Source organism: Hippoglossus stenolepis, chromosome 10 (genome assembly GCF_022539355.2).
Source record: "Hippoglossus stenolepis isolate QCI-W04-F060 chromosome 10, HSTE1.2, whole genome shotgun sequence".
In the NCBI taxonomy this organism is placed as follows: domain Eukaryota; kingdom Metazoa; phylum Chordata; class Actinopteri; order Pleuronectiformes; family Pleuronectidae; genus Hippoglossus; species Hippoglossus stenolepis.
In genome coordinates, this window is record NC_061492.1 from 25,965,476 (window position 1) to 25,980,633 (window position 15,158).

A 15,158-nucleotide genomic window follows, 5' to 3' on the forward strand; every position below is an offset into this window, starting at 1 on the left:
CATGCACGATTAGTTAAACAAGGCACTATGGTCACATTCATCTGGATTCCTGCACACATGGGCATTATGGGTAAAGAGAGAGTGGACAAATTAGCCAAGCATGCTGTTAAAAAAATAAAACACAGATATCTCAATTTAACTTTTAAAATCAGAGGGAACGGGTATTGCATGGAAGAAAATCAATAATGAGTGGCAGCAGCACTGGGATCCAGGGACAAGAGGGAGACATCTGCATTCCATACAAAACAGAGTGGGTAATGAGACACTGAAACGTCTGCATGATGGTGGAGTGTGGCGAGAGACGACAAGGCAGGAATCATCTGGGAAACTGTCTTCGGAGAACAGGACTGATGACAATAATCTGACAAGAAAAACCGGACAATGTAGGAACTAAATAACACCAGAGGATGGCAGTAATGCAACAACAAGGATGCAAGCTGCCGTTAAACCCCAAAGAAGAAGAAGCCAGGGGACTGGGATTCTCGTTCTCTAAACGAGACTGGCGTGTCATTAGTACCGCGGATAGTTACGTAATATACGTTATATTTCTAGCGTAGCGGGGCCCAAGTGAAAGGACGTGGTCCCACCGTGAGAGGAAACCCATCAAATCGGATAAGCAAGGGTGGATGCAGTGAGGATATCAAACGAATGATTTCAAGCTATTTAGTCAAGACGATCAATCTACAAACATACACCAGGTGAGATTAAGTACATAATTGTATGATTCGTATTTCTCAAATACTGTTTTTAATGTGTCGGCCTTGTTAGCTATTAGCTAGCTAGCTGATGGTGCATGGCGGCTATAGTTGTTGCTTAGATGTTGTGTTGCATTACACGCTGTACATTTTGGATATGGCCATGTTTCAATTTAAATCTACAAATCACACAGTCAGAAACAGCCCAGCGTAATCGGAAATACGTTTCTTTGGTCAATAAGATAGCTAGGCCAAGATCTGGCTTTTGGCAGGCGCGATCCTTTTGAGTTCATATTCGCTAGCCATTTTAGGTTAAGGTACCCTGTTGAACACTGCAAGAGGGGTTCCAGTGCACCTCTTTGACTACTTGGTAACGTAAGACGCCAACGGACTGTCGGTGGCATTGCTTACTTCGTTTGTTCATCAAGTCTTTCTTTACTACTAGCACCAGTGAAGCCAATAAGCTAATTTAACATGAACTTTGTTGTTATTAGCAAACATTACGAATCACAATTTATCAATTTAATCAGGCCAAGAACCTTGACATGCTTCGTTGCTCCTAGTGTTAAGATGTTTAATCAGATTTCTTAAGATCGGCGTATTAATTCGTCTAACTGTTAAACAGTTTGTGCTAAATTAACTTTAATAGTTGTTGACAAACTTGCTTATATTAGTCATTGTGGTGTCTGCTAGTTAGTTCAACTGAGTGGTCAAGTGTCCAGCTACTTAGCTAAAGGCTTTACGTTTTAAAAAAAGTAAAGTGTGACTGGCAGGCGGTGGTTTGGGGTCTACATTAGTTTTATTGAAAGACAAGTTGACTAACTTTGACCCATTCGTAGTCTTCAAACATGTCTCAGCACTATACTCAGTTTCCACTGTTATGGCAAATCTAAAATAAAAACAAAATAAACTTGACTGAAATGTTGAAATAATATAACAAAGAATATATGTGGAGGAAGCCTTATAAGTGAACATTTTTTGTGTGTATTCTGCAAATGGGCGATTGAAATTTTATTTGTAGGGCTATTTACTTCTGATGATGATATTGTGGACTATAAGTTCAATATGCCTGCTGTTCACTGTGACTCCTGACTTGACAGATTTGATAAAGAAGAAATCAGGAGCTCACGAAATTGTGAGGATTTACATCAGTTCTGCATTGTGTCATAAGAATTAAAAAGCTGTTCTGGTTTTTGTATGTTTGTGGATCTGCCAGCTGCAACTGCAATGTTACTTCAAATGTTGTTGCCACAATGAATTGTGGGGCGTCATTTTTTCCTTTCCTTTTGCCAAGGATGGTCCAGTGTTTCCGATGCTAAAGATAATAAGATTTGAAACACTAAAGCTTGTTTGCTTATCATTTAAAGAATTTCAACAGTCTTATTATGGCGGTCACTGAAAGACATTCGGGTCATTTCCCTCCATTAGGAACCTTCTCTTACTTACTTACTTACTTACTTACTTACTCACTCACCCTCAGGTTCTGGGATCATAAATAAGCTACACAATTCTTTTTTATAATCATCCGCTCATATTGATGAATGTGACTCGGGACAAATGTGATCACTAGAAGTTTCCACAGTAGAATTTAGTCGGGAGGCGGCGCAAGATTTGACGGAGCCGTGTCGCGTTTTCAAATTCTCTTTTCTCTCGATTCTCTTCTTATTCTCTTCTCCTGAAAATGATTTCCTCATGGAAAAACCTGTCAATGATCTGAATGTCTTTAATTTATAATCTAGGACAGCAGGTCTCCATCTGATTGGCCAAATAATTTGACATGCAGAGCGTGAATGCATGGGGCATGAAACACCATTATCGCAGTTCAAGCAGTCTTTTGTGATACGTATATCACGTGAGTTGATATTGCGATAATGATAAATATTCAATATATCGTGCAGCTCTAACTGGAGTCTCAAACAAAACCTGCGCAAGACAAGAGACGGCATCGTCACGTGAGCTACACAAGGCAGGGGATTGGCTGGTTTACTGCCCCCACCCATCAGGAGATGCTGGCACAGTGTGTGCCGTGTATTATATCGGACCCGACTAATCAATTACTAAATTAGTTGCCAACTATTTTTATAATTGATTATAATCGATTTAGTGTTTACAGCCCTAGTTGATACCAGCTCACAGCCCAGCCTAAAAATAAATCAATATATGGAAAACTTTGAGAAGAGTAAAAGTATTATTACACCTGTATTTAGAGCTGTCAACTCATCAGATCACCTGAGACAGATGTTTACATTTGGCCTGGACAGAGACTTTTTTTTTTCTTTTCTTGAGAGTTGGGGTCTTGCCTATTTTTTCCATGTACAGCATGTGGTTCACAGCAAAATGGAGAGTGAAAATGATCGGTCACCACCTCTTTCAAAGTAAAATAATTCCAGCATTGCTGTTGACTGAATCCATTCATTTGTTCTAACAAGGTTTTTATTGTTATTGTAGGACCCGAAGATGCATGGCTTCATACTGTAGAGTCCTGGCTTTTAGTTGAGTAAATAGCCCTACTTTTATTCGAGGAAATACAGTAGTCATTGCAGAAACCTCATGTAGCACTTCTGCTGCTGGCATGCAGGGAGCCATGCACAGCTCCACTGCCCCAGGCAGAGTGCATGGAGCCGGGGCACGGACCCAGGGACCATGGACAGCTCCACTGCCCAAGCCAGACTGCCTACAAAGCCTGGGCAGACACCCAGGGAGCCATGCACAGCTCCACTAAGTCCGCTTACAGTGTTTATTTGGGGTCTTTTCATACATGTTTGGACTGTAAAATGACAAATCATTAATACCGTCGTAATTGTTTCTTATCATTAATTGTATTATTTATCATTACTTCATATAGTTCAATAAATTCTGTATTTTGATTTATCAATTAGTTGATAATTTGGTGGCTTTCATTTTCGGGATAAACAAATCCTTAATTTCCTTGAACCACTCAGATGAAAAAACATCCGTTCCTTCTGCTTTATTGGGTTTCAAATTAGATATTGCTCTTTTGATTTCTTCATCTGTAATTTCTTTAGGAGCTTGTTTTGTTCTTCCTTCACCTTAGGTAATTTTATCTGGTCAAAACATTATTTTATTTTAGTTTTGTCTACTTCGGGCTGCTTATATAGGTTTTTATAGAAGGTTTCTAATTATTGTTGCATATCTTTTAATTTGTAGTATATGGTTTTAGTTATGGGGTCCATTATTTTATAAATGGTGTTTTCTGCCTGTTGCCTTTTTAATCTGTAAGCAAGTAGTTTAGCTGACTTTCCTCCTGATTCCTAATATTTTTGTTTTGTGAAAAAAAAGCTTTTTTTAAAATATAATTTGAATAGATCTCATTTAGTCCATTCTTTTTCTTATCTATTTTTATTTTTGGATTTTGTATCTTTATGCATGTTCAAATTTTTTTTTTAATTAATTGCTCCATTTTTCTTTTCTCTGCTTTTTAAAGGGCCTATGTTTTTCACCTTTCTGGGATTTAATTTCAGGTATTGGTAAACCTAAGATGATATATCAGTGGTTTAAGGTTGAAAAAACTGCTAAGATGTGTATTTCCATGTCCTCTCCTCTGCCTCTCTCTGGAGCTGCAGACAGAACAGGCTGTTTTCGCCTGCCTCTTGAGCCCCTCCTCTGATTTGCTCATTCTGCAGATTGACGATCTCTTTGGTAAACACAGCTAAAAGTCACCGGACTGGTACCGGCTGGGTGGGGCAGAGAGACAAGTGCGATCCCGTATGACTTGTACGCGGGAGGAAGTACGAAACGAGACGTTTCGATAACATATTTCTTAGAATGGACTGAGTGAAAAAGTCCGGAGTGACTGTTTTCATACTTTGAGGGTCCCTACTGACCCCCTTCAAGTAATTACGGATAGTAAAAGCCCAGAAAATTTATTTTACACAATATGGGCCCTTTTAGGTAGAGCAGTAGCCTATAATATCCCCCCTCAGGACAACTTTACATGCATCAAAAAGTATTGGAGAAGACACTACCCCATTATTATTTTCATCAAAATAATCTTTAATATCTTCCCCTATTTGCTGCCTCTTTAAATGTAATATACCTATGTTCAGTCTCCAGGTAGTGGCTTTCTTTTTATGACCTATAGCTAAATCCATTGAGATTGTGATCTGTCAGGTCCATGGTCCCAATATTACAAGTTTTCACTCTATGAAAATCTCTTTCAAATATAAAGAGGTTGTTGAGCCTAGAATACACGGAGTGGGGGTGCGAAAAAAAAAGTATAATCTCTCTTTGTTGGAATTAAATCCCCCCATATGTCTGAAATTCCCACCTCCCTCATTATACATGTAATATTTCTTCTCACCGACTGGGTGAGGTTTTGATGTATCGAGGGTTGGATCTAATCTAACATTAAAATCACCTCCACAAATTAGAATACCCTGGGCTTCTGAAACAAAAAATTCAAAGATTTGTTTATAGAGTGCCCATTTAAATCTGGGTGTATAAACATTCAGAGAGGTAACTAAAACGTCTTGCAAATATCACCGGGCCCAGCACATATCTTCCCTCTGTATCTTTCTTTATAAAAGTTCATTCAATGTTTAAAGGGATAGTTCACCCAAAAATGATAATTCACTCATTATCTACTCACCCCTATGTCGATGGAGGGGTGGGTGAAGTGTTTGAGTCCACAAAACACTGCTGGAGTTTCAGGGGTAGACAGTGTAGCAGCCGAATCCAATATAACTGAAGATATTAGTGATTTATCTTCAGACGTAATAAAACAGAAAAAAAACACAACTCCATACTGCTCCTCTGGTGTCATCCAAGTGTTTGGAAGCCCTAATACTCATATTCAACTCTAAACAGCGTCATTTACACCGTGTTTTAAGCCTAAATGTCCTCTGATTTCCTCCGACGAGGTGTTTTCTGGACTCAAACACTTCACCCACCCCTCCAACTGCATAGGGGTGAGTAGATATGATCAGGGGCGAATTTTCCTTTCCAGACCATTTACATTATCGTCATCGCTTATATCAACGTGAGCAATAGACGTATCGCAAAAGATGGCAAAAACTGCAATAAATGATGATCCATGCGCCATGCACTCACACGCTCTGTATGTATGTGGCCGATCAGATGGAGCCCTGCTGCCCTAGATGATAAATGAAAGACATTCAGATCATTGATGAGGTTTTCTGTCAGTGAATCATTGTCGGAAGAAGAGAATAGAGAGAAAACAGATTTGAAAACAGAGTTGACAGAGCGACGCGGTTCTGTCAAATCTCGCTCCTCCAACTAAATTCTACTGTGGAAACTAATAGTGATTACTTTTGTCCCGGGTCCGATTCATCAATATGAGCGGTTGATTATATAAAAAAATTATGAAGCTTACTGCTCATCACATAATGATCGATACTTTTATTAATGAGTTAAGTCTTTCTTCAGAGCAGCGCATTCATCAGCCGCACTCACTCACTCACTCACACACAGTGCGATCGGACATATGTGTAAACTCAGTATTATTTAACTTTATAAACTTAGTAAATGTATCTAGAGCTGGAGGAGATGGCGGCGCGCTCCGTTTGGTTTGTCGCAGTTGCCGCAGCGCACAGCGTAAATGACAGAGACACAGAAGAGCAGTAAATTGCAGACAGAGCCGCTAAAAATGAAAACAAAATTACTTCATGGCCCAAACGTATATGAAAAGACCCCACATTAACACTGTAAGTGGACTTAGTGGAGCTGTGCATGGCTCCCTGTGTCTGCACCTGACTTGGTTGAGCTGCGGCCGAGCTGTGCGCCTTCTCCCGGCTGTGAAGCTGTATGTAGTCTTTGCGTCCATAGCCAGGGACGGTTTGTTTATTTATCGCAAGTCGTATCGTCATCGCGATATTAAACATTATCGCATGTTTTGCTAATATCGTGCAGCCCTAGTGACTACCTTAATTGACTTATTTTCCATTGTGTTTTTTAACTACGTTTTAAGCCCTTTGCACACCTTTGCATAACACATCATTTACACCCCTTGCGCTAAAGAAAACAGTAACACAAGCATCATATTTAACAAAATAAAAAACAATACCATTATTAGTTAGTTTGACTTCCAATAGTAAGGCCTCTTTTGTTGCCGCATGACTCTGTTGGAGTGGGAGTACAGAGGGAGAGTCCCTACCTCCTGGCTGTGAGAGGGGCCTCTTTGGCTTTGGAGATGGTGGGGCATGCTTGGTTTGGCTCGATTCGGTTGGCGCAGTGCACAGCACGAATGATGGAGACAGGGAGAGGAGCAATAAATTACTGACAAAGAAAATACTGTAAAAATAGAACTTTTCACGGTCCAAACGTGGGCATAACCAGAACTCCCTTTGAGCGGATTTAACCACAGGACACTTGTCAGGTTTTCGCTACACATGTAGGCCCAACTATTGTTCACCAATAGTAGGTCCCAGCACAGGTCTGTGTAGGGCCTAAATGATAATCAACAAATGGTTTTATCAAGAGCAACTGGACTTGGTTTTAGATTCTTAAAGAGGCTCCTTCAATTATGATTGACTGTTGGGGAGAATGATGTATTTACTCTGTGTGATCAATATCAATGGCACTGATGTCCAAGGATTAATATAGCTGTTGCTAATCACTAAACTTGTCTCAACATTCTAAACAAGCTGTTCTGTGTCTACTCAAACTTAACACTTAGTGCTGCCATGTTAAAAACAAACTTTGCAAATAGCACCTAAATGAGTGCCTCGTGTGTAACATTAATAAGGTAGTACATTAATGTGGTATCCTTATTTCCCTTGCCAGTGAACTTGCCAGTGACAATTATGAAATGAAATAAAGTGGACGACTGGAGGAGCCCAGCCCCCTGACCTCCACCTCTTTGAAACATGGCAGGCTTACAGCTTGTCACCCCTGCTACTTCACCCATGGGGCCTTTCTTTGGTCTGCCATGGCAGCAGGAGGCTATCCATGACAACATCTATACACCTAGGAAATATCAGGCAAGGAAGTTTCTATTCACATGCATGTTTACTAGCAGCATACAATTAGACAGTTATTCATTGCTGTTGCTTTGTATTTATGTATTAATTGATGAGTGTATTTATTTATGTTCACACTTTCCTTAATTTTTCTCCACAGGTAGAACTTCTTGAAGCAGCTCTTGAACATAATACTATTGTCTGCTTGAATACTGGCTCAGGGAAGACCTTTATTGCAGTACTTCTAACAAAAGAGCTCTCCCACCAAATCCGTGGACATTATCAAAGAAATGCCAAGAGGACTGTTTTTCTGGTGAACACAGGTAATGCACACATTGACAGCTATGGATCAGGAGTTAGTGCAGGTTGTTAACTAACCAGTAGGTCGGTGGTTTAATCCCTGGCTCATTAAGTGGCAATGTGTCCTTAGGAAAGACGCTGAACCCCCAAATTGCCCCTGACATCCGCTATGTCAGTGTCTGAATGATGAGTGATTAAAAAGCACTGTGTATACAATTAATGAATGTATGGGTGAATGTGACTTGTGATTTGTAAGGTGCTTTGAGTGGTGGATAAGACTAGAAAAGTGCAATATAACTGCAGTCCATTTACCACAATGCCTATTGTTTTGTTGATATTCTATATTTCTATGTGCATTATTCTTTATGGTTTGTTTTCAGAACTGTAAAGAAATTGAAAAAATGGCAATCTTAACCCTCCGCTTTCAGCCAACTCATTCAAATGCACAGTGTTTAAAGGGCCCATATTGTGTAAAATACATTTTCTGGGCTTTTACTATCAGTAGTTAGTTGAAGTAGGGACCCTTAAAGTATGAAAACAGTCACACCGCTGACTTTTTCACTCAGTCCATTCTAAGAAATATGTTATTGAAACATCTCGTTTCGTACTTCCTCCCTCGTATGATGTCATTCGGGATCCCACTCGTCTCTCAGCCCGACCCAGCCGGTACCAGTCCAGCCTCCAGCGGTAGACGTTACTCCGTATTGAAACTCCGTTGTGAAACTCCGTACTGTAATTCGGGACGTTACTCCTACATTGGCCGACTGTCTTGCTAAAACTTGAACAAACATGAGGACGATGTAACTTACCTTTCAGAAACATCCTGTTGTAACTAGGGTTGCAAAATTCCGGGAATATTCAAAGTTGGAAACTTTCCATGGGAATATACGGGAATTAACGGGAATAAACTGGAAATTTTGTGGGTAATTTATACTAACTGTATTTACCTTGTCATATACAGATATAAATATAAACATTTTGTTTTGTCATAAGCTGATTTGAGCCCTGAGGAAACTTTGGGCACTTGACTATATGCTTCTGCACAGTATTTGCAAATGAACACAGCCTTTCCTTCTACATTGGCTGGGGTGAAATGTCTCCACACATGAGATAGTGCACGTGGCATTGTTCTGTAGAGTAAGATGAGGAAAAAGCTTGTAAAAAACACTAATGCAATGCCAGAGATATAAATAGTTAGCTAAACAATTGGAATCGTCTTTAAAAATATTTTACAATTGATGGATAAATGAATAGAAATAGGCTAGATGAACAATCCTCAATCAGCATGCTAATATATTTTCCCCAGTAATATCATCAAAATTTCCTGACTACTGGGCTAATGCAGTAGTGTGGCCTCAATAGCCCTGCTGTAGTGTGCAGGATGCTGGGAATTATCTGTGCATGTGATGGAGAAATGCACAGTACAGGGTTGAAATTCAACGTGCAGCGTGTGCTGCATTCCATACATCTTTAAAATAGAGTTTTGAATGACGTTTTTATTGCTCAGCGTTTAATTTGCGGCAATTTTTTTTTTCAAAATTCCCCAAATTCCCGAGCTTAACTTCCCATGGAAAGTTTCCGGAAAGTTTCCGGAAATTTACCGGAAATTTTCCGCCCCTTTGCAACCCTAGTTGTAACCGACTATGACTATCTGGCTGGTCTTCTATAACGGTTTCCAAACATACCAACGTGACTTTCAGCTGTGTTTACCAGGTGAAAACAGCCTGCTCTGTCTGCAGCTCCAGAGAGAGGCAGAAGAGGGGACATGGAAATACACATTGCAGCAATTTTTTCAACTTTAAACCACGGATATATCGTCTTAGGGGTACTAATACCTCAAATTAAATCCCAGAAAGGTGTAAAATATGGGCCCTTTAAGGTGATTGATCAAACTTGAACTTTTACAAGTGGTTTAATCTTTGTATGGTCTGTATTGTCCAGCTTTGTCTGTAGTTCAGCAAGCAGCTGCAGTCAGGACTCACTCTGACCTTCAGGTGGGAGAGTACACAGATTTGGAGGAAACCTCAGCATGGACTGACCAACGGTGGAGTCAAGAGATAATCGAGAATCAGGTATGTATTTTTTTGCTCATGTTAATAATTTCAATTTGCTTTGCTTTCACGTGTTATGTACCTCGGTGCTGTGACCATCTGGCCTAATTTTCCATTGCTTTAGGAATAGGCTTCATGAAATTCTTCAATTCAGGTGGCCTTTTTATTCATATGTATAGATGTACAGGTGCATTTCAAAAAAGAATATTGTGTTTTTTTTCATAATTAAACAAAAAAAGTGGCCTGCCACTGCATTATTATTCTTGCTACTGCTTCAGGATCAGGGCAGATGCCTATTATGGGTCCGGTCGCCTTTTACTGTGCTGGAGAATCCCGCCGGAGTGTCCTCCCTCCCCGCTTGCCTGGGCTCACTTTGCACAACAATAAACACCAACACTAATCAGAAGTTATTGGACCTGCCCAGTTTTTCAAGTTAACTTTGTGTAGATTTTTGAGGGATGAATTTAAACACATTGAATATAAGACCAACATTTGCATTTATTCACATGTGACACACAACACGAGATACACACAGCCAGGGCATCAAGGTTTATTACCGGAACGATCCCAAATCATGACACCATCCATTAATAACTAAATAAATGTGATTGTCAGTTTGTGTGTGAAGAGTGACGGAGACGAGCTGACACAGACACACACACTGGAGTGTTCATTATTGCAGAAGAGGCAACGCGTCAGACATGGGTATTTTCTTAATGGCTGACATCACATTATTTCTCACTTTGTCATCATTCACTACCTCCCTCAGAACAGCAAACATGCAGTCTTTCATAGTCTCGAGAGTATGTGAACAGCTTCTTCTTTTTTGCTAGAATCCATGCTGCACAGAACAATGCTGCAGTAGGCTTCTCTTGATCCGAACAAGATGTGAAGGAGTTGATCATCATTTGCTCATAGCCAAACATGTAAGGCAGCACAGCATTGATTGGGAGCAGTGTACAGTGGTCTTGAGGTCTGTGTGTCAGCCTGCTCAGCCAGTGCAAGTACCTCAAGTAGAGCCAGATCCAGTTGGTTGTTTTGCAATCAATGCACTTAAGTTCTCACATTTTTCCCCATTACTGCTCTGTTTGACATACAACAGCAAGCAACTAAACATTTGTTATGTTAATGTTCACTTACGCTTAAGGGTCATTGAATGTCAAACCATCACACTTTGAGGGCAGTACAGTCACAAATATTAATAAAAAGAAAAACCAGGCTGATTTGGTCACTTGATACCTATGGAGACAAAATGTCAGACTGAAATTCAGGGAGATATGGACTATCAAGTTTAAAAGATTTTCAGGGGACTGTCTCCCTTAATATACATAACAGAAAAATTATTGTTCTATTATCATTTTAACACTATTCCAGCTATATATTTTACCCAATATAAAATATAACAGCCTTATGTGTGATTATGACAGTTAAAGTTGAATTGTAAAACTACATTTGAATGTTGAGGTCGCAATTAACCTATTGAAAGCAGTGGCTATTCTTAATTTCTGCTCATTCAGTGAATTTGAATTAAAAAGATTCAAAAGAAACCTAACCCTGACTATTAAGAAATATTTAACCTCTTTGAAAAAATAGAAATCATTATGAAATGGTGAGTGTGGCTATTGTGGTGTTGGCCACAAACAAATTGTGTGGGCACTGAGAAACAGAACAATACGATAGATTCCTTGTGAAACTGTAGTCGGTCAGACGTCGTCAGCTGAGTTGGTGGTCCTTCATATGTGGCCCAGGAGGCCTTTTTGTTCACACAGCTAAAAAAATGTGTCCCCATGCGTCCCGGACCACTTCAGAATGTGATCTAAGTGAATGGATCTCAAGATGCATTGAGGATGACCACTTGTAGGATCACTCACTGTTGGCAGTAATACCTTTTTCCCATGTGCATTCTCAACTTTGTCTCATACAGGTGCTGGTCATGACTTGCCACATATTCCTGCATGTTTTGAGGAATAAAATCTTACTGTTGTCTAAACTCAACTTGGTGGTTTTTGATGATTGTCACCTGGCCATTACAGACCACCCCTACTGTGAGATAATGAAGGTGAGATTGTCTCGATGGAAAACATTTCCTTTTGCAGAAGTTGTAAACAGTCATACAGAAAAAATGTGAATGATCTTGCTCTTCTCTATTTCTGCAGCTGTTTGAAGGGTGTTCATGTAGTCCTCGTATCCTGGGTCTCACAGCTTCTCTTCTCAATGGAAAATGTGACCCTTCAGAACTGGAGCAGAAGATCCAGAATTTGGAAACAATCTTGAAGAGCAATGCTGAGACTGCCACCGACCTTGTTGTCCTGGACAGGTACTGTAAGCTAATGTATATTCATTGACCATTTAAGGAACATTATATACAGGGTAGCCACAGGGTTGCAAATCAACCACTTTATACATTGCACTCAGAGATTTAGGTTTTATTCCATTTTTAGTCCATCACTTAGTATTCCTTCCATTATTAGACATAGGTAGTTTTGAGTGCTTTTAGTTCAGAGTTCTCTATTGCTCTGAAGAGAGGATACTGTATTGGTTTTAAAGCAACACAAAGTATTTTTTAACTTAAAAGAAATGTCTTTTAAAATAATTTTGATGGTTGTTATGACCAGTGTTGTGCATGAACTGGTGACATTTTTGATAAAAAGTCATTACCACAAGATTCAAATCTGTTCATTACTGACAACACTGAACGAACTGAACAGAAGGAGCATCTTGGATGAGAAATTAAATGTTTTACTCAATTACAAGATATAGCCTCAAAAAGGGGCTTTCGTTGACACACACTTGCACTGACTGAGTGAGGCCACACAGTGGTAAGAATGCTTGCAATCACTAGTAAATATAATGCCCTATTTCCATGCACCATGGCCCACCGTGCAAAGCGCTTTTAGATGTCTTGTGCCTCGCATCTCTTTCTTTCTCTCTCTTTTTCTCCCTCTGTCTTTCTTTCTCTGCCTTTCTCTCTGTCAAAATGAACAAAAAAATGAAAACCCCACAGACCAACCCATAAAGGGTTGTAGGATCTAAGGATCCTCATTTACCCAAATCAAGAATAAACCTAACAGAAATATAGCCCATGAAAGTTGACTACCAGACCCACCAGAAAAGAAAAACAATAATCTTAGTCATGTTTTTACTAAGAGTGTGTAAAAAAAAGTGTGTAATCTAAATCTAAATTATACGAATTGTTTTCTTCCCGTAGAATGGGCCCTTTTATATGTAAATACTTTATATTTCCATCTCGAGCGGGTCCTCTCTACAGAGTCCGCCATATTTTTATAGTAGTCCAAACTGGACAATCTAAAAACCTTTGAGTTTTATGGCAACTGAAGGCTACCACAGGTTCTGTTTCATGTTTGAAAGGGGAGGGTGAGGGGTATTCAGCTGCAAAATGCAACTTCACCACTAGATGTCACTAAATTCCACACACTGAACCTTTGAATTGGTTGATCTTTATCAGCCAAATTCCGTACACCTAAGGAGAAAATCTGGTTTTGTTCCACATTGTCTGCATAAAAACAACAGGGTTATGATCTGTATAAACCGCTACAGGGACACTAGACGAGCCAATGTATACTATACTTCAAAGGCAAATGTATTTGTTTAGCACATGTCGACAAAAAGGCTTTATATAAAATTGTGTGAATGCAACATAAGACGATACAAAAAAGAAGCATATAAAAATATATTAAAGTAGAAAAACAGAGTTGAATACAGAATAAAACATTTATTATTAAAATATGAAATAAAAGACTGAAGATAGAAGAAGAAATTTGGTAATTGCATGATTTAATAAAAGGCTGTGGCAAACTAAGATTTACAGCAGACATGCAGGTCTCTGGGAGCTTGTTCCACAAATGTGGAGCATAGAAACGGAACGCTGCTTCTCCATGTTTTGTTATTTTTGATTCTGGGGACAGAAAGCAGACCTGTTCCAGACAACCTGAGGGGTCTGGATGGTTTATAACCTAGCAGGAGATCCAAAATATATTTTGTTCCTAAACCATTCAGTGCTTTACAAACCAACAGCAGGATTTTGAAGTCAGTTATTTGACATATATGGAGCCAGTGTAAAGATCTCAGAAATGCAGTGATATGATCCATTTTCTTGTTGATGTTGAGCACTCCAGCAGCAGCATTTTAAATTGGCTGCAGCTTTCTGATAATTTTTTGAGAGACCCGTGAACTCAATAGTTAAGTCAGCAGAATATAAATGCATGGACATGGTGGAAGCATATAGATGTTGAACAGAAGAGGCCCTAAAATGAAGCCTTGAGAAGTTATTTTTGTCCGCTCAGATGTGTAATTACCTATAGACACAAAATAACCCCTATCCTTTAAGTAGGATTCAAACCAGTCTAGTGCTGTGCCAGAGAGTCCTACCCAGTTTTTTAGTCTGTCTAGTACAGATGTAAACTGGTCGATCTGGAAAGCCCTAACTGTCGATACTAGAGGTGTGGAAATTACTCGATTCGTAGATGCATCGCAATGCGGACGACTCTGCATCGATGCAGTGACAGAACATAATCCATTCATGTTTTGCGCTCCGTTCATTGTTTTAGCGATGTCCTGCCGCTGAATAATTATAACCAGCGCTGCTTCAGGACAGACGCTCATTAAAGGTCTGGTCGTCCTTTGTCAGAGTCTCTGTCGTAGTCTGCTTCCTCCTCACTCCCCCTCTGACCTGCGCTCACTTTACACTTTAACAATAAATACCATCACTGATCACAAGATATTAGGACACGTACAGTACTGACGTTTACTTTGTGTTAGTTTGATTTGCTTTTGAGTTTATGAGACGCATGTTTTAATGCACCGTGCGCACGCATCCCCCTGCTACACACAACACGAGACGTAACGTGACGCACACAGTCAGGACATCAGTGTTAAAAGTGACCGGAACGATCCGGAGTAATCATCCGACTTCATCGATTACTAACTAAATACATGTGATTATCAGTTAGTGTGTGAGAGACGACCACACACACACTCCTGCAGACAGAAATCCTTTCCGCAGATTATGACGCAACGCGGTGTTTTAACTTCATTGTTGCAGAAGAAGCGACGCCCCGTTTATCCAGGAACATAAATATGAATTCATCAGGTTTTTATAAAGATCAGTTCTAAATGTGGGTGATTGGAAAACATCAGAGAAGCAGAGTCACTTG

The 15,158-nt window shown here is 39.7% G+C and overlaps 1 protein-coding gene across 5 annotated transcripts in view; it reads left to right on the forward strand.

Moving 5' to 3' along the window:
- Positions 1 to 511: 511 nt before the first annotated feature.
- dicer1 (dicer 1, ribonuclease type III) overlaps positions 512 to 15,158 on the forward strand; it is an 89,524-nt gene continuing 74,877 nt past the window's right edge. For 4 of the 5 annotated variants that reach the window (XR_007033011.1, XR_007033010.1, XM_047341742.1 and 1 more), the window contains exons 1-6: positions 512 to 698; positions 7,458 to 7,654; positions 7,794 to 7,956; positions 9,875 to 10,005; positions 11,909 to 12,043; positions 12,141 to 12,301. Coding sequence is in view for 3 of the 5 variants with exons in the window: in XM_047341742.1 (XP_047197698.1) it covers positions 7,541 to 7,654; positions 7,794 to 7,956; positions 9,875 to 10,005; positions 11,909 to 12,043; positions 12,141 to 12,301 (704 nt within the window). In the remaining 2 variants the exon portion in view is untranslated. The remainder of the gene's footprint in view (positions 699 to 7,457; positions 7,655 to 7,793; positions 7,957 to 9,874; positions 10,006 to 11,908; positions 12,044 to 12,140; positions 12,302 to 15,158) is intronic. The other variant, XM_035168402.2, reaches the window with a different exon arrangement.